A 24327-nucleotide genomic window follows, 5' to 3' on the forward strand; every position below is an offset into this window, starting at 1 on the left:
AAAAAACTGAAGGAGCATGCTCCATAGTTTTCCAGGGGTTTAGCAGCCTGTGACGGAGCTGTCCATCAGTCCTTTAACTGAGGAAACAAGGAGACGCTGCTGGGCTCGGGTCATCTGGACAGAGTCTGATTGCCTGCCAGTCTCTCCAGTCCAATACACTATCAGCTTGGTGGTGCCACTCAGGAGCTCACACAGACCTCTGCTCACATGTGAGAGCACTGTGGTACAGCAACACACCCAAGACACTGTCATACACTGATGCACACAAGCCTACACAAACAAAGCTTGTTTAAGGTGGTTTAAGGTATTTAAGCAAAATACTTACATCTGCCTGGAAATTCCATTATGCACAAAACATGTCGTACATACTCATGTGCACGTTTTAAGACGTATCTCACACTCACACAGTTACTGAGAAGCTGAGAGTGTCGGCCAACGTTTGATCTTTCTCTTAGATCAATGTCAGCAGATTGCAGGGAAGCTATGAGGCTCACATCTCCACTCAATACTGAGACTAGACCAAGTGTGTGTGTGTGTGTGTGTGTGTGTGTGTGTGTGTGTGTGTGTGTGTGTGTGTCAGTCAGGTAGCAGAGGTCTGCAGAGGGTGTTTCTTCTGCATCAGAATGTCTTTATTGTCGTTGTCACAGGTGCAATGAAATTAAAATGTAGAGATGTTTCCTCTCTGAGCTACGTTGCATAGATCATGTGCTTAATGTTTTTTGTTATGCGTTAATTTTGGGGGTTTTGGTTAAAGTTTCACATCACTTGGGTGAGTCCATCATATCAACCAGCTCTCTCCCCTTACCAGTCATAGTCTCTTAATTTGAAGTCCTTACTCGCACCTCCACACTCCTGCCTTTCCTTTTCTCTCGCTGCCTACTAACAGAATGACTTATTCTTTGTCCAAAGGGAAACTCATACAATAAATACACCGCAGGATCATCGGGGAAGCTGAGGCATCTGGGGAACACAGGAGAAAAAAAATAGACATAACGAGCCAGGGGAAGCAAAACTGAACACAACACACGAGACAAGGACTATCAAAATAAGACAGGAAATAGCACAAACACAGGTCGACACCTAGACGGGGACAAACAAACATGGGAGCGTTGGACTGTGGAAACAGGGATGAAACAAAAACAGAACAGGGACAGGTGAGGGAGACAAAACACAAAGACTAAGACTCACAGTGGGGGAGCAAGACACACAGCAAGAGAGAGAGAGGCACCCACATATGGCGTTATTTTTATTCCACTATTGAGCAAATTTGAGCGCACGTCAAAAAAAATTTGCAGGTGCAAGTGTTGCATTTTGAGGAGAAATTTATTTTGAGCGAAGAAAAGCTGAATCTGAGTGAACAAAATTCATTGCTGTGTGCAAGAAAATGTATTTCAGTGTTTGCTATTATCCACACACACAGTAGCAGCTCCTCTCGCTCAGTTTTTGCATTTGCGCTTGCTCACAATGTGCTGCTCGCGCTCTCAACATGTCTGCACGTTCAACTCTTTCTGTACACCGTTATGTCTGTGAAGGTTCTCAGTCATCCAGGTCATCGTAGTCTAAGGAGCTTGGAAAGAAAAGCGTCTGGACTTCTTTAAGTTACTTGAAGACGTTTCACCTTCATCCGAGAAGCTTCTTCAGTTCTAAGGTCAAATGGTGGAGAGTCCCAGATTTGAACTCCACCGACTTCACTAGGCTCAAGAGTTGGGAGTTCGCCTTATAATCGAAAGGTTGCCGGTTCGAGCCCCGGCTCGGACAGTCTCGGTCGTTGTGTCCTTGGGCAAGACACTTCACCCGTTGCCTACTGGTGGTGGTCAGAGGGCCCGGTGGCGCTTGCCATCACCAGTGTGTGGATGACTGGATGTGTAAACCGCTTTGGGGTCCTTAGGGACTATACAAATACAGGCCATTTACCACTGACAAGGTCCAGAAACTTACCCTGGATCCAGATGAAACCATGGTGTCCTTTGATGTAGTCTCTCTCTTCACGTGCATACCCACCACGGAGGCAGTGGAGACTGTCAGAAAACAACTACAAGAAGACAACTCCTTGGAGGACAGGACCAACTTCACCCCGATCAGATTTGCACACTGTTAGACCTCTGCCTCACCACTACATACTTCAAATACAACGAAGGACAAGACAAGACAAAAACATGGCTGTGCCATGGGCTCCCCCGTGTCACCTATTGTAGCCAACCTTTACATGGAGGAAGTGGAAAGGAAGGCTCTTGGCTCTTTCAAAGGAAGAGTACCCAGCCACTGGTACAGATATGTAGACGACACCTGGGTCAAAATCAAGACACAAGAAGTGGAATCCTTCACTGCGCACATCAACGCTGTGGATAAAAACATCAAGTTCACCAGGAAGACACGAAGGACGACTGTTTGCCTTTCCTGGACTGTGCACATTGAAGAGAATGGCAACCTCAACATCGAAGTTTACCGGAAGCCCACACACACGGACCAGTACCTCCTGTTTGACTCCCATCACCCTCTGGAACACAAACTTGGAGTAATTAGGACCCTACACCACCGGGCAGAACATGTTCCCTCTAAGCCTGAAGGGAAAAAGAAGGAACACACACATGTAAAGGAAGCACTCAAAACGTGCGGCTATCCTAAATGGGCGTTCTTAAAGTCAGCAAAGAGGCACAGAAAAGAAGATCAGACACCAGCGAGGGAGGATAAGAAGGACAGACGCAACAACATTGTCATCCCCTATGTAGCCGGTGTATCAGAGAAACTCAGGAGAGTTTTCTCCAAGCAGCACAATCTCACAGGAGACCCAGAAAGGGACAAAAGGACTTAATACACAAGAAAACATGAGACATATAAAAACTGTACAAAACTTGAGATTAAATCAGCTTCTTAATGCAAAGGAAAGAACCATGAATCCAAAAATAAACTCCAAATGACAGATTCACGTGTTTAATTTGGCAGAGATGTTATTTGTTCCCTGAATCACTGGCATCAGGAGTACACTGGGTTGTTTTTGTAAAGAATAAGCTGTGAACCACTATTTAAAATTATACAAAATTTAGACCAGATTTCTGTGCAGATGTGGTGATGTGTGAAGTAGAAATGGGACCTGCTGCATGCTCACCTATACAGCATACAGGACAGTGGATCTCTAAGCTAATGTTGGCTCAGGCCAATAATAGCCCTGCAGTAAAAAGATGCAGGTGTGTGTAAGATACCACAGGCTCTGTTTTATTAGCACACAGGGACAGCAGTGCCATATAACACCAGTGACTGACAGCTTACATCAGCAACTGTGGCAGTGTTTCCAGAGAGCAGTAGCTTCATCCAAGCATGTCTGTGAAATGCAGACTTCTTCAGCTCTCCCTGAGCCTTACACTTCATATCCTAGATCAGGAAGTAGAGTGTTGTGTTGTTTAGTGGAGGTTGTTTGAGGCTCTACTGGACTTTTATGCAGGAGGCCACAGTTCACTTACAGTCTAACACAAACCAGCCATTCATTCAACATGCTGTGTGTACTCTGGAGCACTGCAGAATGTTTTATTATCAACTATATATAACAATCCTACCATCAAACTAAAAGATTTTTATAGTTTCAAAGAATATTTCAATCACTTCAAAGAGAGCAGCAGTGTTGTCAACCAAAGGTGAGGCGTTTTGGATCAACTTCAGGCATTTCTGATCCAGAGTGTCCTGTGAAGCGTCTGAGTGAACCTCCTCTGTATGTGCTGATTCTGGATGTGAGCTTACTATCAAATAAAAATCCTTCTGACTTTTCCCAGTCAAGGGTTTTCCCACAGACTCAGGGGAAACTGTTCTGTGGGAGGCATTAAAGCTCTACCAATCAAGCCTGTCAGTGCTCTGCTATCAGTCTGTCAGCCAGCATGTATTTAATGAAGCACCTTCTCTGGATTTTACACTTCTATTAAACCAGCAGACCTGTGGGGGGGTACTTGACCCTTCCCACCACCATCCCTTGTGCTGCAGCGTGTGGGTTAGCCTGTGCTTGTAAATGAAATGAGACTTAACCATGTGTTTGACCCCTCATCAATCTGCTCAGCTCCCAGCGACAACCATCCCTGCAGCTGACACACACACTGAATGAAGACCATCAGCCTTACACATGTTCATACCTCAGGCCTGCTTTCACACACGCGTTTTATGTACAGTCCTCAGTCCTGCAGCTCTGTGGGTGTTAGAAACCTCTGTGATACCTGAAGGCGTTCTTAGTCGCTGGACGTCATTAGTTCTGGATACTGTGGATAGACATTGCATATATATTTGTACCAGTGGGTGTGTCTTTTGCTCAGCTGCAGGAAGAGAGGTGGGGATAGTGATTAAGGGAGCAGTGCCAGCTGAGCAACACACTCGCTGTGCATATTAACCTCTCCCGCTGTGTGGTAGGTGCAGCACCGACGGGAGGACACACACAGTGAATCCTAGAGTGCACTCTGCCCACTGGGCAACTCTGCAGACTGAGCAGTATTTAGTTTGTGTACCAGCAACGGTGTAAGTGTGAGCTGACGTCTGTGGGGAACCCACAGTAGCACCGAGCACTGCTACTAGACACTATTTTATCAAGCTGCCCGGACTCAGCAGGGAGTGATGTGATACTGATTCATTAGTTTCTGTTTAACAGCGTTTGGATCTGAAAGGTCAGGGACGCTCAACATTTACAGCTTTTTAAAGGTTGACGCTGCGCCGTCATGGACCTCACTGATGTGTTTGGTTTATCCTGTTATACACTATCAGACCCTGAAGTGAGTGGCACCCACTCACATGCGTCCAGAGAGGTGGGAAGACTGAAGTCCCCCCGCCTAAGCCGTCATTACATCTGAGAAGGTAAAAGGTCATCCAGCCTTTTATGTTTAAAATGATACAGAATGCTATAACAGAGTTTATCTATCTGTGCTTTTGCTAATTGTAAATCATCTTTATTCTTAAAGATAATAATGAAAGTATAGCATAGTTAATGTGAGAAATGCAGTTTGAGTAATAACAATTATTCTAATGTTGGGATTTTGAAGTGATTTTTGAGGTTTAAACTGTTTTTAAAAATACATGATTTACAAGAAAAACAAAAAAGTAAGAGAATGGATAAAGTCTGGCTGGACAACAGTAACTGGATGTCCAGAGAGGATGAGAGGCAAACAGGCAAATGAGAGAAAAGAACGTCCGGCGTTAGTCTTGCAATAAGCAGAAGTCATCTGAAGATTCAGCCTGGAGTGTCCACAGATAGAAATGATAGCAAAATACACCAGAGGGGCAGCCACTGCCCAAAACATGTATATACGTATGTATATATATGTATGTATATACATATATATATGTATATATGTATATATATACATATATATACATATATATGTATATATATATATACATATATATGTATATATATATGTGTATATATACATATATATGTATATATATATGTATGTATATACATATATATATATATATACATACATATATACATCCATCCATTCGCTTCCGCTTATCCTTTTCAGGGTCGCGGGGGGCGCTGGAAAAAAGCTGTTATAGGGCGAGAGGCGGGGTACACCCTGGACAGGTCGCCAGTCTGTTGCAGGGCCAACACACAGAGACAGACAACCATTCGCACTCACATTCACTCGCACATTCACACCTAGTGGTAATTTAGATTATCCAATTAACCTATCCCCACAAGCTGCATGTCTTTGGACGGTGGGAGGAAGCCGGAGTACCCGGAGGGAACCCACGCAAACACGGGGAGAACATGCAGAGTCCACACAGAAAGACCCCGGCCTGATGTTGGAATTGAACTCAAGACCTTCTTGCTGTGCGGCAACAGTGCTAACCACCGTGCCACCGTGCTGCCCACATATATATGGCCAAAGGAGGAGATAGAAGCCACTGACATAAAGACAAGAAAGCTCCTGACCATGCATGGAGGGTTTCACCCCAAGTCCAGCACCCTGAGGCTGTACGCTAAGCGGAAGGAAGGGGGCCGGGGACTGGTGAGTGTCAGCACCACAGTCCAGGATGAGACAACGAACATCCAAGAATACATCACGAAGATGGCCCCAACTGACCAAGTGCTGAGTGAATACCTCAGGCAGCAGAAACCCAAGAAAGAGGAGGGAGACGAGGAACCTCCTGTGTAGATACGTATATATACGTATCTACATTTAATTTTCACGTATATATACGTATATATATATATATGTATATACTTCCTTTTTAAATATCCCATTTATTGTCAACACATGGCTTTTGTAACAATCATGCAGTATAGTTTGTATTTTCACGGAGTTTATTCATTTAATTGCAGCTTGCTACATCTGAACATTCATCATGTTACTAAAGAATATCATGAATTCCAGTCATTGAAGCAAAGTTAGACTTGCAGTCTGTCCCTTAGAATGAAATGATGCTGTCTACACAAATGTGCACACAGACACACACATAAAACACAGAGTATTAGACTGAAACGGCCAAGACTGAAGTGCAGCGTGCTGTGTGTGTTTCAGGATAACACTGTTGTCCATGTCTGAGTGACTTAAAGACACCAAGTCTGGTTTGTTTGAGAATAGAATAGAATAGAATTCTTCACACAATTTTTCACACCAGTCTATTAATTAATGAAAGACCAAGACAGACTGTTAATTCATTTGAAAGCCTGATGCTTAACATTGTCCACCCCAGCTGTGAAACTCAGAAACCAGTCTTACTTGTTATCATCTATCGTCCACCTGGGCCTTACACAGAGTTTCTGTCTGATTTCTCAGACTTTATATCTAATTTAGTTCTGAGCTCAGATAAAATAATTATTGTGGGTGATTTTAACATCCATGTAGATGCTAAAAATGACAGCCTCAACATGGCATTTAATCTGTTGTTAGACTCAATTGGTTTCTCTCAAAATGTAAAAGAACCCACCCACCACTTTAGGGGCGATCGTGGCTCAAGAGTTGGGAGTTCGCCTTGTAATCGGAAGGTTGCCGGTTCGAGCCCCGGCTCCGACAGTCTCAGTCGTTGTGTCCTTGGGCAAGACACTTCACCCGTTGCCTACTGGTGGTGGTCAGAGGGCCCGGTGGCGCCAGTGTCCGGCAGCCTCGCCTCTGTCAGTGCGCCCCAGGGTGGCTGTGGCTACAATGTAGCTTGCCATCACCAGTGTGTGAATGTGTGTGTGAATGGGTGGATGACTGGATATGTAAAGCGCTTTGGGGTCCTTAGGGACTAGTAAAGCGCTATATAAATACAGGCCATTTACCATTTAATCACACTCTAGATCTTGTTTTAACATATGGCATAGAAACTGAACATTTAACAGTGTTTCCTGAAAACCCTCTCCTGTCTGATCATTTCTTGATAACATTTACATTTACAATAATTGATTACGCAGCAGTGGAGAGTGGACTTTATCAAAGTAGATGTCTTTCTGAAAGCGCTGTAACTAAGTTTAAGAATATAATCCAGCCACTGTTATCATCGTCAATGCCCTGTACCAACACAGAGCAGAGCAGCTATCTGAACGCTACCCCAACAGAGGTCGATTATCTTGTTAATAATTTCACCTCCTCACTACGTACGACTCTGGATACTGTAGCTCCAGTGAAAACTAAGGTCTCTAATCAGAAGTACCTGACCCCGTGGTATAATTCTCAAACACGTACCCTAAAGCAGATGACTCGTAATCTGGAGAGGAAATGGCGTGTCACAAATTTAGAGGATCATCATTTAGCGTGGAGAAATAGTTTGTTGCTTTATAAGAAAGCCCTCCGCAAAGCCAGAACAGCTTACTACTCATCACTGATTGAAGAAAATAAGAACAACCCCAGGTTTCTCTTCAGCACTGTAGCCAGGCTGACAAAAAGTCAGAGCTCTTTTGAGCCAACCATCCCTTTAACGTTAACTAGTGATGACTTCATGAACTTCTTCACAAATAAAATTTTTATCATTAGAGAAAAAATTACCAATAATCATCCCACAGATGTAATATTATCTACAGCTACTCTTAGTACCATTGATGTTAAGTTAGACTCTTTTTCTCCAATCGATCTTTCTGAGTTAACTTCAATAATTACTTCCTCCAAACCATCAACGTGTCTTTTAGACCCCATTCCTACAAAACTGCTCAAAGAAGTCCTGCCATTGATTAATTCTTCGATCTTATATATGATCAACCTATCTCTAATAATCGGCTATGTACCACAGGCCTTCAAGGTGGCTGCAGTTAAACCTTTACTCAAAAAGCCATCTCTAGACCCAGCAGTCTTAGCTAATTATAGGCCAATCTCCAACCTTCCTTTCATATCAAAAATCCTTGAAAGAGTAGTTGTCAAACAGCTAACAGATCATCTGCAGAGGAATGGTTTATTTGAAGAGTTTCAGTCAGGTTTCAGAGTTCATCACAGCACAGAAACAGCTTTAGTGAAGGTTACAAATGATCTTCTTATGGCCTCTGACAGTGGACTCATCTCTGTGCTTGTCCTTCTTGACCTTAGTGCAGCATTCGATACTGTTGACCATAATATCCTATTAGAGCGATTAGAACATGCTGTAGGTATTACAGGTATTGCACTGCAGTGGTTTGTATCATATCTATCTAATAGACTCCAGTTTGTGCATGTAAATGGAGAGTCCTCTTCACACACTGAGGTTAATTATGGAGTTCCACAGGGTTCAGTGCTAGGACCAATTCTGTTTACATTATACATGCTTCCCCTAGGCAGCATCATTAGAAGACATAGCATACATTTTCACTGCTATGCAGATGACACCCAGCTCTATCTGTCCATGAAGCCAGATAACACACACCAATTAGTTAAACTGCAGGAATGTCTTAAAGACATAAAGACTTGGATGGCCACTAACTTTCTGCTTCTTAACTCAGATAAAACTGAGGTCATTGTACTCGGCGCTGAAAAGCTTAGAAATATGGTATCTAACCAGATTCTTACTCTGGATGGCATTACCTTGGCCTCCAGTAACACTGTGAGGAACCTTGGAGTCATTTTTGACCAGGATATGTCCTTCAACGCACATATTAAACAAATATGTAAGACTGCGTTCTTCCATTTGCGCAACATCTCTAAAATTAGAAATATCCTGTCTCAGAGTGACGCTGAAAAACTAGTTCATGCATTTATTACTTCCAGGCTGGACTACTGCAATTCATTATTATCAGGATGTCCAAAAAACTCACTGAAAAGCCTTCAGTTAATCCAAAATGCTCTAGCAAGAGTCCTGACAGGGACTAGAAAGAGAGAGCATATTTCTCCTGTTTTGGCTTCCCTTCATTGGCTTCCTGTTAAATCCAGAATTGAATTCAAAATCCTGCTCCTCACATACAAGGTCTTAAATAATCAGGCCCCATCTTATCTTAATGACCTTGTAGTACCATATCACCCTATTAGAGCACTTCGCTCTCGCTCTGCAGGCCTACTTGTTGTTCCTAGAGTATTTAAAAGTAGAATGGGAGGCAGAGCCTTCAGTTTTCAGGCCCCTCTTCTGTGGAACCAGCTTCCAGTTTGGATTCAGGAGACAGACACTATCTCTACTTTTAAGATTAGACTTAAAACTTTCCTTTTTGCTAAAGCATATAGTTAGGGCTGGACCAGGTGACCCTGAATCCTCCCTTAGTTATGCTGCAATAGATGTAGGCTGCCGGGGGATTCCCATGATGCATTGAGTTTTTCCTTTCCAGTCACCTTTCTCACTCACTATGTATTAACAGACCTCTCTGTATTGAATCATATCTGTTATTAATCTCTGTCTCTCTTCCACAGCATGTCTTTTATCCTGTCTTCCTTCTCTCACCCCAACCGGTCGCAGCAGATGGCCGCCCCTCCCTGAGCCTGGTTCTGCCGGAGGTTTCTTCCTGTTAAAAGGGAGTTTTTCCTTCCCACTGTCGCCAAAGTGCTTGCTCATAGGGGGTCATATGATTGTTGGGCTTTTCTCTGTATCTATGAAGCGCCTTGAGGCGACATTTGTTGTGATTTGGCGCTATATAAATAAAATTGAATTGAATTGAATTGAATTGAATTGAATTGAATAGAATAGAATGCCTCTATTGTCTCTACAATGAGATACAGAGCATCTCCTACTCAGTGTAAACATGCTGGGAGGGGGGGGGGGGGTACAGTTCTGCAGTGCTATATGCATATGGACAGTATTAACATAGGGAAAAAGACGTGTATATATATATATAAAATGTACAAAAATACAAGCCGGTTTAAAAAAAAAAAGTAATATGTAATAAATAGTGTTGTGTATATACAGTTGAGTTATTGCACATAGAATTGGTATTGCAGAGTGGTGGTCCATAGAGGAAGTGGGAAGAAAAAAATTGGGGGGGGGGGGGGGCTGTGTTATCGGTGCATGTGTGAGTTCAGGGTGGTTATGGCTGCAGAAACTGTTTATGAGTCTGTGGGTCTTTGTGCTGATGCACCTGCAGCGCTTCCCTGAGGGAAGCAGGCTGAACATGTTGAAACCAGGGTGGAGCTGTCCTTGATGATGTTTGCTGCTCTGCTGAGGCAGCGGGAGGAATAAATGTCCATCAGAGAGGGGAGAAGGCAGCCGATGATCTTCTGTGCTGTCTTGACCACACTCTGAAGCCTCGCTCTATCCGCCTTGGTGCAGCTGCCGTACCATACCGTGATGCAGTAGGTTAGCAGGCTCTCAATAGACGAGCGGCAGAAGGTCAGCAGCAGGTTGGAGTTCAGCTTGTACTTCCTGAGGACTCTCAGGAAGTGCAGCCGCTGTTGGGCCTTCTTGACGACCGCTGTGATGTTGACTGTCCAGGAGATGTCAGCAGAGATGAGGACACCAAGGAACCGGAAGGTGTGGACCCTCTCCACACACTCCCCGTTGATGTAAAGGGGGGCCAAGTCAGTCTGTGCCTCCTGAACTCAACAATGAGCTCTTTGGTTTTCTTAGTGTTCAATGCCAGGTTGTTCTCTGAACACCAGGCTGCCAGCTTCAGGACTTCCTCTCTGTAGTCTGCCTCGTCTCCCTTTGAGATGAGTCCGACCACCGTGGTGTCATCAGCAAACTTGTGAGAGGAGGGAGGCCAAGAGTGACCAGTTTGGTGATGAGGATGTCCGGGATGATTAAAGGCTGAGCTGTAGTCCACAAAGAGCATTCGGACATAGCTCTGCTGCTGCTCTAGGTGACTCAGCACAGCGTGGAGGGCGATGGCGTCTTCTGCGGATCTGTTTGCACGGTATGCAAACTGGTGGGGGTCGAATTCTGGGGGGAGGTAATCCTTGATGTGCTGAAGGACTCGTCTCTCAAAGCATTTCATGATTACCGGTGTGAGGGCCACAGGGCGGTAATCGTTCAGGCTGGAGATGGGAGACTTCTTCGGCACTGGGATGATTGTGGCTGATTAGACAGGATGGGATGGCTGCCTGATCCAGTGAGAGGTTGAAGAGTCTGGTGAAGATGAGGGTGAGCTGGTGGGCACATGCTCTTAGCACCTGTACTCCAGGTACTCCGTCGGGACCGGCCGCCTTCCTGGGGTTCACTGCTAGGAGCACACGTCTGACATCGTGCTCCGTTACAGTGAGTGGAGCGGTGCAGGAACCAGGTGAGGATGAGGATGGGAGCAGGGTGAGTGCTGCTGTTGTGGTGTTTCAAAGCGAAGAAGCTGTTTATTTCCTCTGCCAGCTGCACACTCAGGTTTTCTGCTTTCACAGCCTCTGTGGTTGATGATGTCTTGCATTCCCTGCCACACCTCCCGTGTGTTGTTGCTGGACAGCTGGGACTCGATGTTTCTTTTGTGGTCTGTCTTGGCTTTTTTAATCCCCCTTTTCAGGTCAGCTCGAGCAGCCCTGTACAGAGCTCTGTCACCTGACCTGAAGGCGGCATCGCTTTGAGGAGTGAGCGGACCTGGCTGGTCATCCAGGGTTTTTGGTTTGGGAAAACCCGAATGCTTTTGTCCACAGTCACATTTGCAGAACAGAACTTGATGTAGTCCAGTACTGATCTTGTGAAAGTTTCTGGTCCTGGTGTTCAAATATGTCCCAGTCTGTCTCTGTGAAGCAGTCCTGGAGTTTGGAGAGAGCTTTTTCAGGCCAGGTTGTAACCGTCTTTGTGGTGGGCCTGGCACTGCGCCTGAGGGGGGTGTAGGCTGGGGGAGAGCAGGCGGGAGAGGTGGTCGGACTGACCGAGGTGGGGGAGGGTATGGCTCTATATGCATGCTTGATGTTGGAGTAAACATGATCTAGAGCGTTTTCTCCTCTGGTGGGACATTTGACATGCTGATAGAGCTTTGGGAGCACAGTCTTTATGTCGGAAATGTTTTTTGCACGAGAAATCTGGCGTTGGAGAGATAGAGGCTCGGCAGAGGTGGCTTGTGTGGTTTGTTTTTTAGCCTCAGCATAATGCCGGACCTACAGCCCCGCTTTTGCTTCCTCTCCCTCCGTCTGCGCCGCCGCCTAGTCCCAATAACAATGCACGGGGAGCCCGGTGGTCTCGCTATGTGATCTGGGATGTTGTACGTGCGAAGAAAGTCCAGTGAAACAGATGTTTGATGCTGGTCACTGATGTCTATGAGGCTCTGGTGGGTGTAGCAAACTTTGAAAGCAGAGCCGATAGTGCAGAAAAAAATAAGAAGGACATACAAGCTAAACAAACTAAACAAAAGAAAGGAGTACTGAGACGGAGAGCCGTGAGCCGCTGCAACAGTGTGCGCCGCAAAAGTACCCTACCCTAGCCGCCATCTTGGAAAAAAAAAGAAATCAGAGTTCTGGTGTGTGTGTGTGTGTTTATGTGTGTGTGTGTGTGTTTGTGTGCGTGTGTGTGTTTATGTGTGTGCGTGTGTTTATGTGCATGTGTGTGTGTTTATGTGCATGTGTGTGTGTTTGTGTGTGTGTGTGTGTTTATGTGCATGTGTGTGTGTTTATGTGCATGTGTGTGTGTTTATCTGCATGTGTGTGTGTTTGTGTGTGTGTGTGTGTTTATGTGCATGTGTGTGTGTTTATGTGTGTGTTTATGTGCATGTGTGTGTTTATGTGCATGTGTGTGTGTTTGTGTGTGTGGGTATGTGCATGTGTGTGTGTGTGTGTGTGTGTGCGTATGTGTGTTTATGTGCTCTGTGTGTGCATGTGTGTTTGTGTGCATGTGTGTGTGTGTGTGTGTTATGTTTGTTTATGTGCATGCATGTGCGCGTGTGTGTGTTTATGTGCATGTGTGTGTTTATGTGCATGTGTGTTTGTGTGTGTGGGTATGTGCATGTGTGTGTGTGTGTGTGTGTGTGCGTATGTGTGTTTATATGCTCTGTGTGTGCATGTGTGTTTGTGTTTGTGTGCATGTGTGTGTGTGTGTGTGTTATGTTTGTTTATGTGCATGCATGTGTGCGTGTGTGTGTGTGTGTGTGTGTTATTTTTGTTTATGTGCATGCATGTGCGCGTGTGTGTGTTTATGTGCATGTGTGTTTGTGTTTGTGTTTGTGTGCATGTGTGTGCGTGTGTGTTTGTGTTTATGTGTGTGTGTGTGTGTTTGTGTGCGTGTGTGTGTGTGTTATGTGTGTTTATGTGCATGTGTGTGTTTATGTGCATGTGTGTTTGTGTTTGTGTGCATGTGTGTGCGTGTGTTTGTGTGTGTGTGTTGGCAGTACAGCCTGTGCTGTGTTGACAGTGATTTATGGGTAATTTAAAAAGTCATTCTTTTCCACAGAGCAGCAGTCAGGCCAGCCAACCACAGCCCATTCCCCTGCAGCTCTAAAAAGACTTATCTACATCCACTGCAGCATGTACACACACATGCACATAAACACACGCAAACACACACACACACACGCACACACACACATGCACACACACATGCAAATAAATGATAGATTAATAACACACATAAACACATTTATTAATGCCATAAGACTATATGCAGAAACATCAGCAGTACATACTCCTCTCTTTTAAATTCTGATCCACATTCTCCTCCTCAGTATCATCATCTAACGAGCTCGGTCTTAATTGCAAGTCATTAAACGTCTCATGGCTTCCAAAGCAGGAGAAATGCTGGCAGCATGCTGTCTAATAAAAGTGTTGGGAGCTCTGAAATGTGTGGAGAACATCCCAACACACACTCAACCTGTAAACATGCAAATGCACACACACCTGCTGCTAATGCAGCCAGGGTTTGACTGGTACCATTCATATGCAGCAGAGGGCACCAGAGGGCTGGGAAAGGTTGGAGGAGCAAAGCATTGATGTTGGAGCAGCAGGCTGGTGATTCTCCAGAGGTTTTTACCAGCCGGGGGTTACCAGAGGTAACGTTATGCAATATACTCAGTTTTATCATTCATATCCAATGTTAACTGTAGCTGGACCTCCTCAAAGCATCGACCAGGGTGGCATATACTGCCCTGTGCCACCACCGTAGATCCGCCCCTGCTGGTCTCTACCATTAATACCAGTAAGATTTAAATCCAGTGATGACAATATGACCAAGCATTTGCAGCGCTTGGCGTCACTGTGACTATGGTGGGAGATTACTGAGTAGTTAATGTTGCTGATCAACTTAAATCTAATTTTATTTTTCAGAATCAAAATCAGTTCAAGTCGGTCAAAAGATGTTTATAGTTTAAATGAGAATTTGTTTTTAATTTCAGGCAAATTGATTTACTTTAAGTGTTGTAGTATTTTAGAGAGTTGCAGTACTACTATATGCACATTAAATATTTTCTGTTACGGACTAAAATAAAAATGTTAATAAAGTTATTCTTTGTTTTAATTGAATCTATATTTCTTTCCTTTCTTTTGTTTTCGTTAATGTTAATAAGGATACAATGTTATGCAGAGATGTACTTATAATAACAAATTTATAGACAAATGATACTATAGTCATGGGGGAGAGTGGTGGTGGGGGGGTGTTGGGTTTTGGGCTTCACCTGTACACAGTGTTTGTTAGGTGGACACAGACTGTGGGTGACAGAGGTCTGCCCCTGCCACAGAGCAGAGGTGCCCCCTGCTGGTCCTGCTGGGAGGTTGTGTGGGCTGAGTGGTTGACCTATAGAGATCGACAGACCACGTGACTTTCGCGCATTGTATTGTAGCTACGAGTGGCAGCAGAATCAAAACACTGCATCAAGCATTTCCAGCACCAGTTATCATTAATTCTACAGTTTTAATGCATACCTACAATTTTTTTGCCCCAAAAACAGTTATGTACGAAACGACGGAGAGCACGGCAGCTCCGTACAAAGACAGACGTGACGAAAAGGCAAAAAAAGGAGGAGGAAAAAATCAAAGGAGTGAAAGGGTCAGACCCACACAAGCATACAGAGTGGAGTAAGGATGTTAGCGTGCTGCCCAACTTTCATCACGCACATATTTATTATGATATGGTCCTAAGTTTTAGTGCATAAACTCACAACATGTTTAGTAACTTCAGACCCCTGCAACAAGCCCAGGTCCAGTTTACTTTGGTGATTTGGACTATTCCATTTCACAGCTGTTGTTAATTATTTTTTCTTTATCTCCTGTAAAGGCAAACACATCTATTTGTCGTTTCAGGTTGTAGTGTTACACAACATTTTCAGATCTAACAGAAATAAAAAGAGTGTTTCGTAATTCATTCAATTTATTGTCTTTATTTATAACTGGCATTATTGTTTATAGAATTATATTATTATTATATTATATTATATTATACTATTATAGAATCTGACAAGAAAGAGGCAACATTGTATTCCATCGTACTTTATTAGCTGCTTCGGTGAAAAACAAATCAACAATGCAACAAAAAAACAACAACAACATTGCAAAACAACATACTGGAAAACAGTTATTCATCACTTGATTGCTTCAATACAACCCTTCGGCACATATATGGCTGTTTTGATATCGCTCTCTCTCTTAACCAATCAAATCTCACTGTGGTAGCAGCTTTAAACTCGGTATGACCCAGGATCAGTGTTGGTCAAGTTACTTGAAAAAAGTAATCAGTAACTAATTACTGATTACTTCCCCCAAAAAGTAATCCTGTTACTTTACTGATTACTTATTTTCAAAAGTAATTAATTACTTAGTTACTTAGTTACTTTTTAAAAACACGATTTACAACCTGAATAGGTGATAAAGTGATAGATCTTTCAGCCCAATTCTACTTTTTCTACATAATCATCATACAAAATGTAATCAAATGGAAAAGTCTCTTTTTAAAACTTGTTTTATTAGTTTTAATCTTTTAACTTTATGCATCAAGCAAACATTTAATTATCTGCAACATTCTCTGACTGGAAGAAATTAGTTTAACATTTAAACCTATTTTCTGCACATTCCAGCACATAAAATAAAATATTTTGTGTGTTTACACTCAGTCTTTCAAATAGATGCAAGTAAAACACAGCAGAAAATAAATAAAGTCAAAGACTAGCGGTCCTGTTGCTCTATTTTCACCTGTAAAGCAGGAGTGGGGTAGGCGGAGGGTTACCCTGGTGCAGGTGTGCAGCGGTCAGTGGAAGAATCCGCGAGTTTCTCTGTGAGTTTCCCATTACGTCGTAGCTACTCGGTGCTTGTTTGGAAGTTTAGGGGTTTTTTCGCTGTAAAAAGAAGTTTTCTTCCCACGCACAACGGACACTAATGTTTTTGTCACTTTTTATGGAATCAAACTCAAAGTAAGGTCAGTACTTCCACGCTTTAAACGCTGCACGCTCATACTCTCTCTGCACTCGATATATGATCCATTGTTGATCTGCACACAGCTGTTGTCACGAACGTCGCACTCGCTTACGTCACTGTCATGAGACATTCTCGCAAGAAAATCACGTTTTAGTAACGCAGTAACACAGCGTTCCTACGGGAAAGTAACGGTAATCTAATTACTGTTTTTGCAATAGTAATCCCTTACTTTACTCATTACTTGAAAAAAGTAATCGGATTACAGTAACATGTTACAAGTAACGCGTTACTGCCCATCTCTGCTCAGGATGATAGAGGGGCTCAGTCTGGATCGCATTCCAGCATTTTGTCGGCTGGTTTTCCTACAAAACACAACAAACCCGCAAAGCCACAGTGAACAAAGCAGCAAAGCAACGAATTCACTTCAAATCAATATAAGACTTATTTGTAACCTACATCAACAATTATGATAAATGACGTATTAACTACAACAGAAGACTGACCTTTGTGGGAATGCTTGGAGCAGACTAACATGTGAGCTGGAGTGTTCTGGGACGTTATATTTGGTCTTCGAATGGCTGCAATCCAGGCCATCCTTCGGCTCTGTTACTTCGGAAACATGGCTGAACAATTTCTCTTCCACGACTGAATCTGATGAAAACCGATGGCTGTGATGCGACTATTGCAGTCAATAATACAACAGCTTCTTGCCTTTCTTTGTGTTTCTTTTTATCGCTGTGTGACTGTTTTCATGTGAAAGCCTGTGTGCGCTAGTACCTCTTGTCACTCGTACCTACAACCCTTTGTGGTTTTACCCCGGAAATGACGTCACATTTTCAATCTCTATTATGGGATGTTGTAGTGCTCATGAACATGAACTTTCTTCTTTGTTATGATGTGATATAATAATGATGTAATTTAGCTGAGACCAATTAAGTTAATAAAATACAATTGAACATAATTCACATCAAAAATACAACCTTGGTGTGGATTTTGAAAGATACAAATCTCTCTTTGCTGTCTTCTCTTTGACCTCATCTCCCAACAATTCATGATAAAGTAATTGAAAGGCAATAACAGTGGATTAACCTGTAACTCATGATCAAATGATATGAGTTTAGATTTCAGGTTTTTATGGGTTGATAAGAGAGAGCATCTTGTCAGATCAGATTACATGTGATACTTATGTAACAGCAGTAACATAGGTGTCAACACTGGAAACAGCAACACTGAGAGTAGAGAAGCAGGTATGCTGACACAGCTCAGAGTAGCCTGAGATCCTTTGTGATGCTGCTGCGTTGCCTGACTGCCTTCTGCCTCGTAGGCAGCCTTTCCTGTGCTGCTGTCCCACTGCGGGACACTAGAAGAGCTCAGCCCACCAGGAACAAGCTGCTGCTCATCATCTTTGATGGTTTCCGCTGGAACTATGACCAGGATGTGGACACCCCTAACCTGGATAAGATGGCTAAGGACGGGGTGAAGGCACAATACGTCACACCGCCCTTCATCACTATTACCAACCCCACGCACTTCACTTTGCTCACAGGTATTTAAAAAGTCTTAACGTCTGGATAATATCATATTCTAGAGAGCTTAGATAAGTTGTTGAACCTTACTGGTACAAAAACAGAATCGTCCATGAGCGGGTATAAACCAGTCCTCATTTAGACCAACATTAAGCTGCAGCTGTCTGCTGAAGCGCGCTGAGATCAAGCGTGGAGGTGACTCTTGATGTGATTTGAAACTATAAATAAATTGAATTGAAAAAGAGAATGATATTAGAGAGATATTAGTTATTCACTTAGGGCTGCATGGTGGTTAGCACTGTTCATGTGGGTTCTCTCTGAGTACTCCAGCTCCCTTCCAAAGTCCAAAGACATGCAGTTAGTGAGGTTAGGTTAATTGGGAACTCTAAATTGCCCATAGATGTGAATGGTTGTCTGTCTCTATGTGTTAGCCCTGCCACAGGCTGGTGACCTGCAGGGTGTACACCGCCCCTCGCCCTAAGACAGCTGGGATAAAGAAGAGGAACTAGAAGGCTATGTGCAGCTTTATCAATAAAAAATAATACGATATGTCTGACTGCAAAGATCACTGTGAATTCATTTGATTTATACAGACATCACTGATGTCTGATTAAGAATTAATCGAATAAATAATAGTTATATCGCAATGTTGTTTCACTATAAACTATCCCTACTTGTTTCATAGTGCATTAATAACATTCTCACCATTGGTTTGAAGTATACTTTATGCTTTCTCCTGGATACTGAGGAGTAAAAGTTGTGCACATGTTTCCTTTCATAATTTGTGCTTCATTTTTCTAAATTCAATTCAATTTTTCAATTCAATTTTATTTATATAGCGCCAAATCACAACAAATGTCGCCTCAAGGCGCTTCATAGATACAGAGAAAAGCCCAACAATCATATGACCCCCTATGAGCAGCACTTTGGCGACAGTGGGAAGGAAAAACTCCCTTTTAACAGGAAGAAACCTCCGGCAGAACCAGGCTCAGGGAGGGGCGGGGCCATCTGCTGTGATTGGTTGGGGTGAGAGAAGGAAGACAGGATAAAGACATGCTGTGGAAGAGAGACAGAGATTAATAACAGATACGATTCAATACAGAGAGGTCTGTTAATACATAGTGAGTGAGAAAGGTGACTGGGAAGGAAAAACTCAATGCATCATGGGAATCCCCCGGCAGCCTACATCTATTGCAGCATAACTAAGGGAGGATTCAGGGTCACCTGGTCCAGCCCTAACTATATGCTTTAGCAAAAAGGAAAGTTTGAAGCCTAATCTTGAAAGTAGAGATAGTGTCTGTCTCCTGAATCCAAACTGGAAGCTGGTTCCACAGAAGAGGGGCCTGAAAACTGAAGGCTCTCCCTCCCATTCTACTTTTAAATACTCTAGGAACAACAAGTAGGCCTGCAGAGCGGGAGCGAAGTGCTCTAATAGGGTGATATGGTACTACAAGGTCATTAAGATAAGATGGGGCCTGATTATTTAAGACCTTGTATGTGAGGAGCAGGATTTTGAATTCAATTCTGGATTTAACAGGAAGCCAATGAAGGGAAGCCAAAACAGGAGAAATATGCTCTCTCTTTCTAGTCCCCGTCAGTACTCTTGCTGCAGCATTTTGGATTAGCTGGAGGCTTTTCAGGGAGTTTTTTGGACATCCTGATAATAATGAATTGCAGTCGTCCAGCCTGGAAGTAATAAATGCATGAACTAGTTTTTCAGTTTTTCACTCTGAGACAGGATATTTCTAATTTTAGAGATGTTGCGCAAATGGAAGAACGCAGTCTTACATATTTGTTTAATATGTGCGTTGAAGGACATATCCTGGTCAAAAATGACTCCAAGGTTCCTCACAGTGTTACTGGAGGCCAAGGTAATGCCATCCAGAGTAAGAATCTGGTTAGATACCATATTTCTAAGCTTTTCAGCGCCGAGTACAAGTACCGTAAATACGACTGTGGTTGTTGTTCAGATGTTACTAAAGTCTCTGTGTCTGGTGTTGAGCAGTGGCTGGACCACGGGTACACAACAAACCTCCTGCTAGTACAAAGAGATGTAGATTTAGCTCAGGTCTGACCAACTGTCCACTGTAGTGGATGTGATGGTAGATGCACCTTTATTTCCAACGAGCTTCTTCAGCTGAGCCGCAGTCGTCCCTGCTCACAGTGGCAGACTGACTTATAGAAACAGTCTTTTAAAAAGATGAAGCCAACTTGATCTACATCTGCTGCAAGTCCATCCTTTCAGAAGTGTTTGTACATAAATCTGAGAACAAACACAAAGGATCACATTTTGATGTTAGCGGTTGATGCGTCTTATAATCTGGTGTGCCTTATGGTCCGAAAAATATGGTATATTACCGAAGGACTTTTAACATTTACCCTTACGTTCTCTTAACGCTCCTCATTAGTGTTTCTTTCTTCTGTCTGTCAGGACGCTATGTTGAGAATCACGGAGTAATCCATAACATGTGGTTCAACACTACTACTCAGGAGAAGAAGGGGTACTACATGACTCAGTTTGTTGATTCATACTGGGACAACGGCAGCTTACCCATCTGGATAACAGCACAGAGACAGGTTCTTTAGATTTGTCTGTACCTTACCTCAATGTGTCATGAAGCTGTTTCCCTTGTTTTAATGTAGTTTAATGTCCTTCCTCGTCTCCTACATCTCGTTCCAGGGTCTCAAAGCAGGATCTCTACATTTCCCTGGCACAGCAGCCACCTACAAAGGGGAGACTGTCAGGGTGAGGGAAGTGGAACCACGTTTATATGATTATTCTAATGAAACAGAGTGGAGGCTGAACATCGACAAAGTGATTGGAGAGTGGTTCCACCAACAGGACCTGGACTTTGTCTCTTTGTATTTTGGAGAACCAGATGGGGCTGGGCACCGATATGGACCAGATTCCCCAGAACGCCGGGAAATGGTTCAACAAGTGGATCGTACTGTGGGCTACATCAGGGATAAAATCCAAGATCGTGGCCTTACTGACCGACTCAACGTTATTATCACCGCTGACCATGGGATGACTACTGTTCTACGAGGTGCACAGGTCGACGAGATCGTCCTCTATAAGATTCCTGGTTTCAGCTTCAGTGATATCCAGTTCCATCTGGTGGACTATGGACCTGCTGGGATGCTGCTTCCTAAGGATGGGATGCTTGAGAAGGTCTACAGTGCCCTCAAAGGAAGTCACCCACATCTTCATGTGTATAAAAAGGAAGAGATGCCAGTGTGGCTGCACTATAGTAAACATGCTCGACTCCTTCCCATCATCCTTTTTGCTGATCCTGGATACGTAATCAATGGGGTGAGAGAATGCATGCCCATCTACTTTCTGAAAATGTGACTCTTTAGCATGTGGCTACAACCCAACACTGTCCCTAGTCAGATCACCCAAGACTTAGTGGATAATAAGAGGTAAACTCCTGCCATGCTCTTAGTATCTCTGAAACCTTGAGGATAACATCAACTACCCTTTTGCACAGCATGGTGTGATCCTACTGAGTAAAACGTGTTTGCAAAAGCTTCCAATCATAACTCAGGGAAACAAAAATGATCAAATGTATAGCTACATATACTTACTCTTTTCCACAACTCATGGTTTTCTCTGTTTTCTCTCAACTTCTAGTTCTTCCCTGTGCAGTTCAACAAAGGAGAGCATGGCTTTGACAATCAAGTGATGGACATGAAGCCTTTCTTCAGGGCAGTTGGGCCTGATTTCCAGAAGGATTTAGTGGTTGGGCCCTTTGAGACTGTTAATGTGTACCCACTCATGTGCCATTTACTAGGAATAAACCCAGAGGTCAATGATGGACACCTCGACAATACCAAGCAAATGCTGCTCCCCAAGAAAAACACAGAAGGTAACAACAGCACTGGCAAATTTTGTGCTATAGAGATAAAAGATAAAGCCCCATTTTTAAATGGTAACTGGACTGACTTACACAGCATCAAACTACTGGGACCAATCCCGATCCCTAGCTATGACTGCTTGTTGGTGTAGGTGATTTTAGGTGTAGAGTATTTCTTTTATTTGTACAAACCAAACACATAAGTAGCACCTCGGATACATAAACACCATTTTTGGTGCTAAAAAAGATCTCAGTCTTGCTTTTTGCACAGATTTTATTTGTATGGAATGTTGTGGAAGTTTTCCATTAAATAAAGCCTGCATACAAGCGGTGAGCAGCAGCTAACATTCTTTAATCAAAACAAAGAACAGAAAACCAAGCTTGTGGAGAGCCTGCATGATCGCGGGGCAGACGGTCAGCAGTCGCTCCCTGAGCTTTGCATGGCTCTCAGTTAAATACCTTCTTCAGGAACAAAAGGCAGTGCACAGCTGTTTCACACCTTAAGGTTCACACTCCCTTGCTGCCTCCCAGAGTCATCGAAGAGACAAAAGACTCTTCCTGTGGAGTTCTGCTTCCCCCCAACTTCCTTACCAGACTCCCACCATCTGTCTAACTGCATGAGTGTGAGACATGCTAAAATCCAGTGGCACCAATTGGGGTGGCTGTAGCTCAGGAGGTAGAGCAGGTCACCTACTGATCGGAAGGTTGGAGGTTCGATCCCAGGCTCCTCCAGTCTGCATGCTTGGGCAAGATACTAACCCCAAGTTGCTCTCCGATGCATCCATCGGAGTGTGAATGTAGTTAGAAAAAGCACTAAGTACAGATAAAGTGCTTGTGAGAATGGGTGTGACTGGGTGAATGTGGCATGTTGTATAGAGCGCTTTGAGTACTCCGGGAGAGTAGAAAAGCGCTATATAAGAATCAGTCCATTTACCATTTACCAAGGCATCATACAATAACATAATATGAATAATACATAAATAAAAGAAATTCTTATACAAGCACCAAATCACAACAACAGTTGTTTTATTAATGTAATTTAAGGACTCTACAACAATACACAAAAAAATCTAAACATAGAAAACCACAGCAATCATATGACCCTTCTACCCACATAGCAAGCAGGTCTGGCCTGGATCTGGTATCAAGTGGCTGACTTCTGGCATGATAAGACGTATGTCATCCAGATATGGGCCTTGCTTAGCATAGATGGCACTGTCTATGTGATGGCATGCCACATCTGGCTCGATTGGAGTTTGGTTTATGTGACCCAGGCTCATAGCAAACAAGTCTTCCCTGGATCCAGCATCAAGCTGATACTTCTGACAATGGTGTCATGGCAGGGTGTATGTCAACCAGATGTGGGCCAGGTCTGGCAATGATGGCACTATTTATGTTCCTATTTTCCCATTTTAGTTAGAAGACCCAAATGCCATGTTGCAATACTATACTGCTATGGTAGCCAACGTTTCAAATGCAGGTTTGACAGGTTCGTGAGTGTACACTTTATCCAAAACCTAATGAGGGCTTACTCATGTTTGCCAGTGGGTGGCTGTAGCTCAGGAGGTAGAGCAGGCCACTGACTGATTGGAAGGTTAGTGGTTCGGTCCCTGACTCCTCCAGTCTGCATGTCAAGAGTGTGAATGTAGTTAGGAAGCAGTCAGTTTAGAGAAAATGGGTTAATGTGGCATGTTGTATAGAGTACTTTGAGTAATCTGGGAGAGTAAAAAAGTGCTATATAAGAATCAGTCCATTCACTGTCTGAACAGAGGTTTGTCATGTTACTTTTGCACTGTTTTGCATGTTCTGGCACATGTTGTTATTACATGGCTTGATTAAGCTACACATTAGGCTGACATCTGGGGCCAGAGCTGAAACTGTTCTAGGCCAGCACAGGGCCAGCAGTGTGTCTGCAACAGGCCCGTGGCTGCACACAACTTACACATTGTGTGGGCCATATGTCTGTGAAGGTTCTCAGTCATCCAGGTCATCGTAGTCAAAGGAGCTTGCAAAGAAAAGCGTCTGGACTTCTTTAAGTTACTTGAAGACGTTTCACCTCTCATCCGAGAAGCTTCTTCAGTTCTAAGGTCAAATGGTGTGGGCCATACCAATTTAGCTATGTGGGTATGAGCAAGTGCTTTGGCGACAGTGGGAAGGAAAAACTTTTAACAGGAAGAAACCTCCGGCAGAACCAGGCTCAGGGACAGGCGGGGCTATCTGCTACGACCTGTTAAGGTTAGGTGAGGAAGACAGGACAAAGACACACTGTGGAAGAGAATCACTAATAATTTAGTGAAGTCAGGTGTATAAACACATAGTGATTGAGAAAGGTGACTGAAGAAGAAACAC

The 24327-nt window shown here is 43.5% G+C and overlaps 1 protein-coding gene and 1 long non-coding RNA gene across 2 annotated transcripts in view; both read left to right on the forward strand.

Moving 5' to 3' along the window:
• LOC146513266 (uncharacterized) overlaps window positions 1-24327 on the forward strand; it is a 242356-nt gene that overhangs the window by 156158 nt on the left and 61871 nt on the right. The window lies entirely within an intron of this gene.
• On the forward strand, window positions 17263-22625 carry LOC146513268 (ectonucleotide pyrophosphatase/phosphodiesterase family member 7-like). The gene is made up of 4 exons (XM_085171395.1): window positions 17263-18141; window positions 20553-20698; window positions 20802-21434; window positions 21756-22625. The coding sequence occupies exons 1-4, from the start codon at window positions 17883-17885 to the stop codon at window positions 22128-22130; spliced, it is 1413 nt and encodes a 470-aa protein (XP_085027521.1). The 5' UTR covers window positions 17263-17882; the 3' UTR covers window positions 22131-22625.

Source organism: Neolamprologus multifasciatus, chromosome 8, assembly GCF_963576455.1.
Source record: "Neolamprologus multifasciatus chromosome 8, fNeoMul1.2, whole genome shotgun sequence".
Classification (NCBI taxonomy): Eukaryota; Metazoa; Chordata; class Actinopteri; order Cichliformes; family Cichlidae; genus Neolamprologus; species Neolamprologus multifasciatus.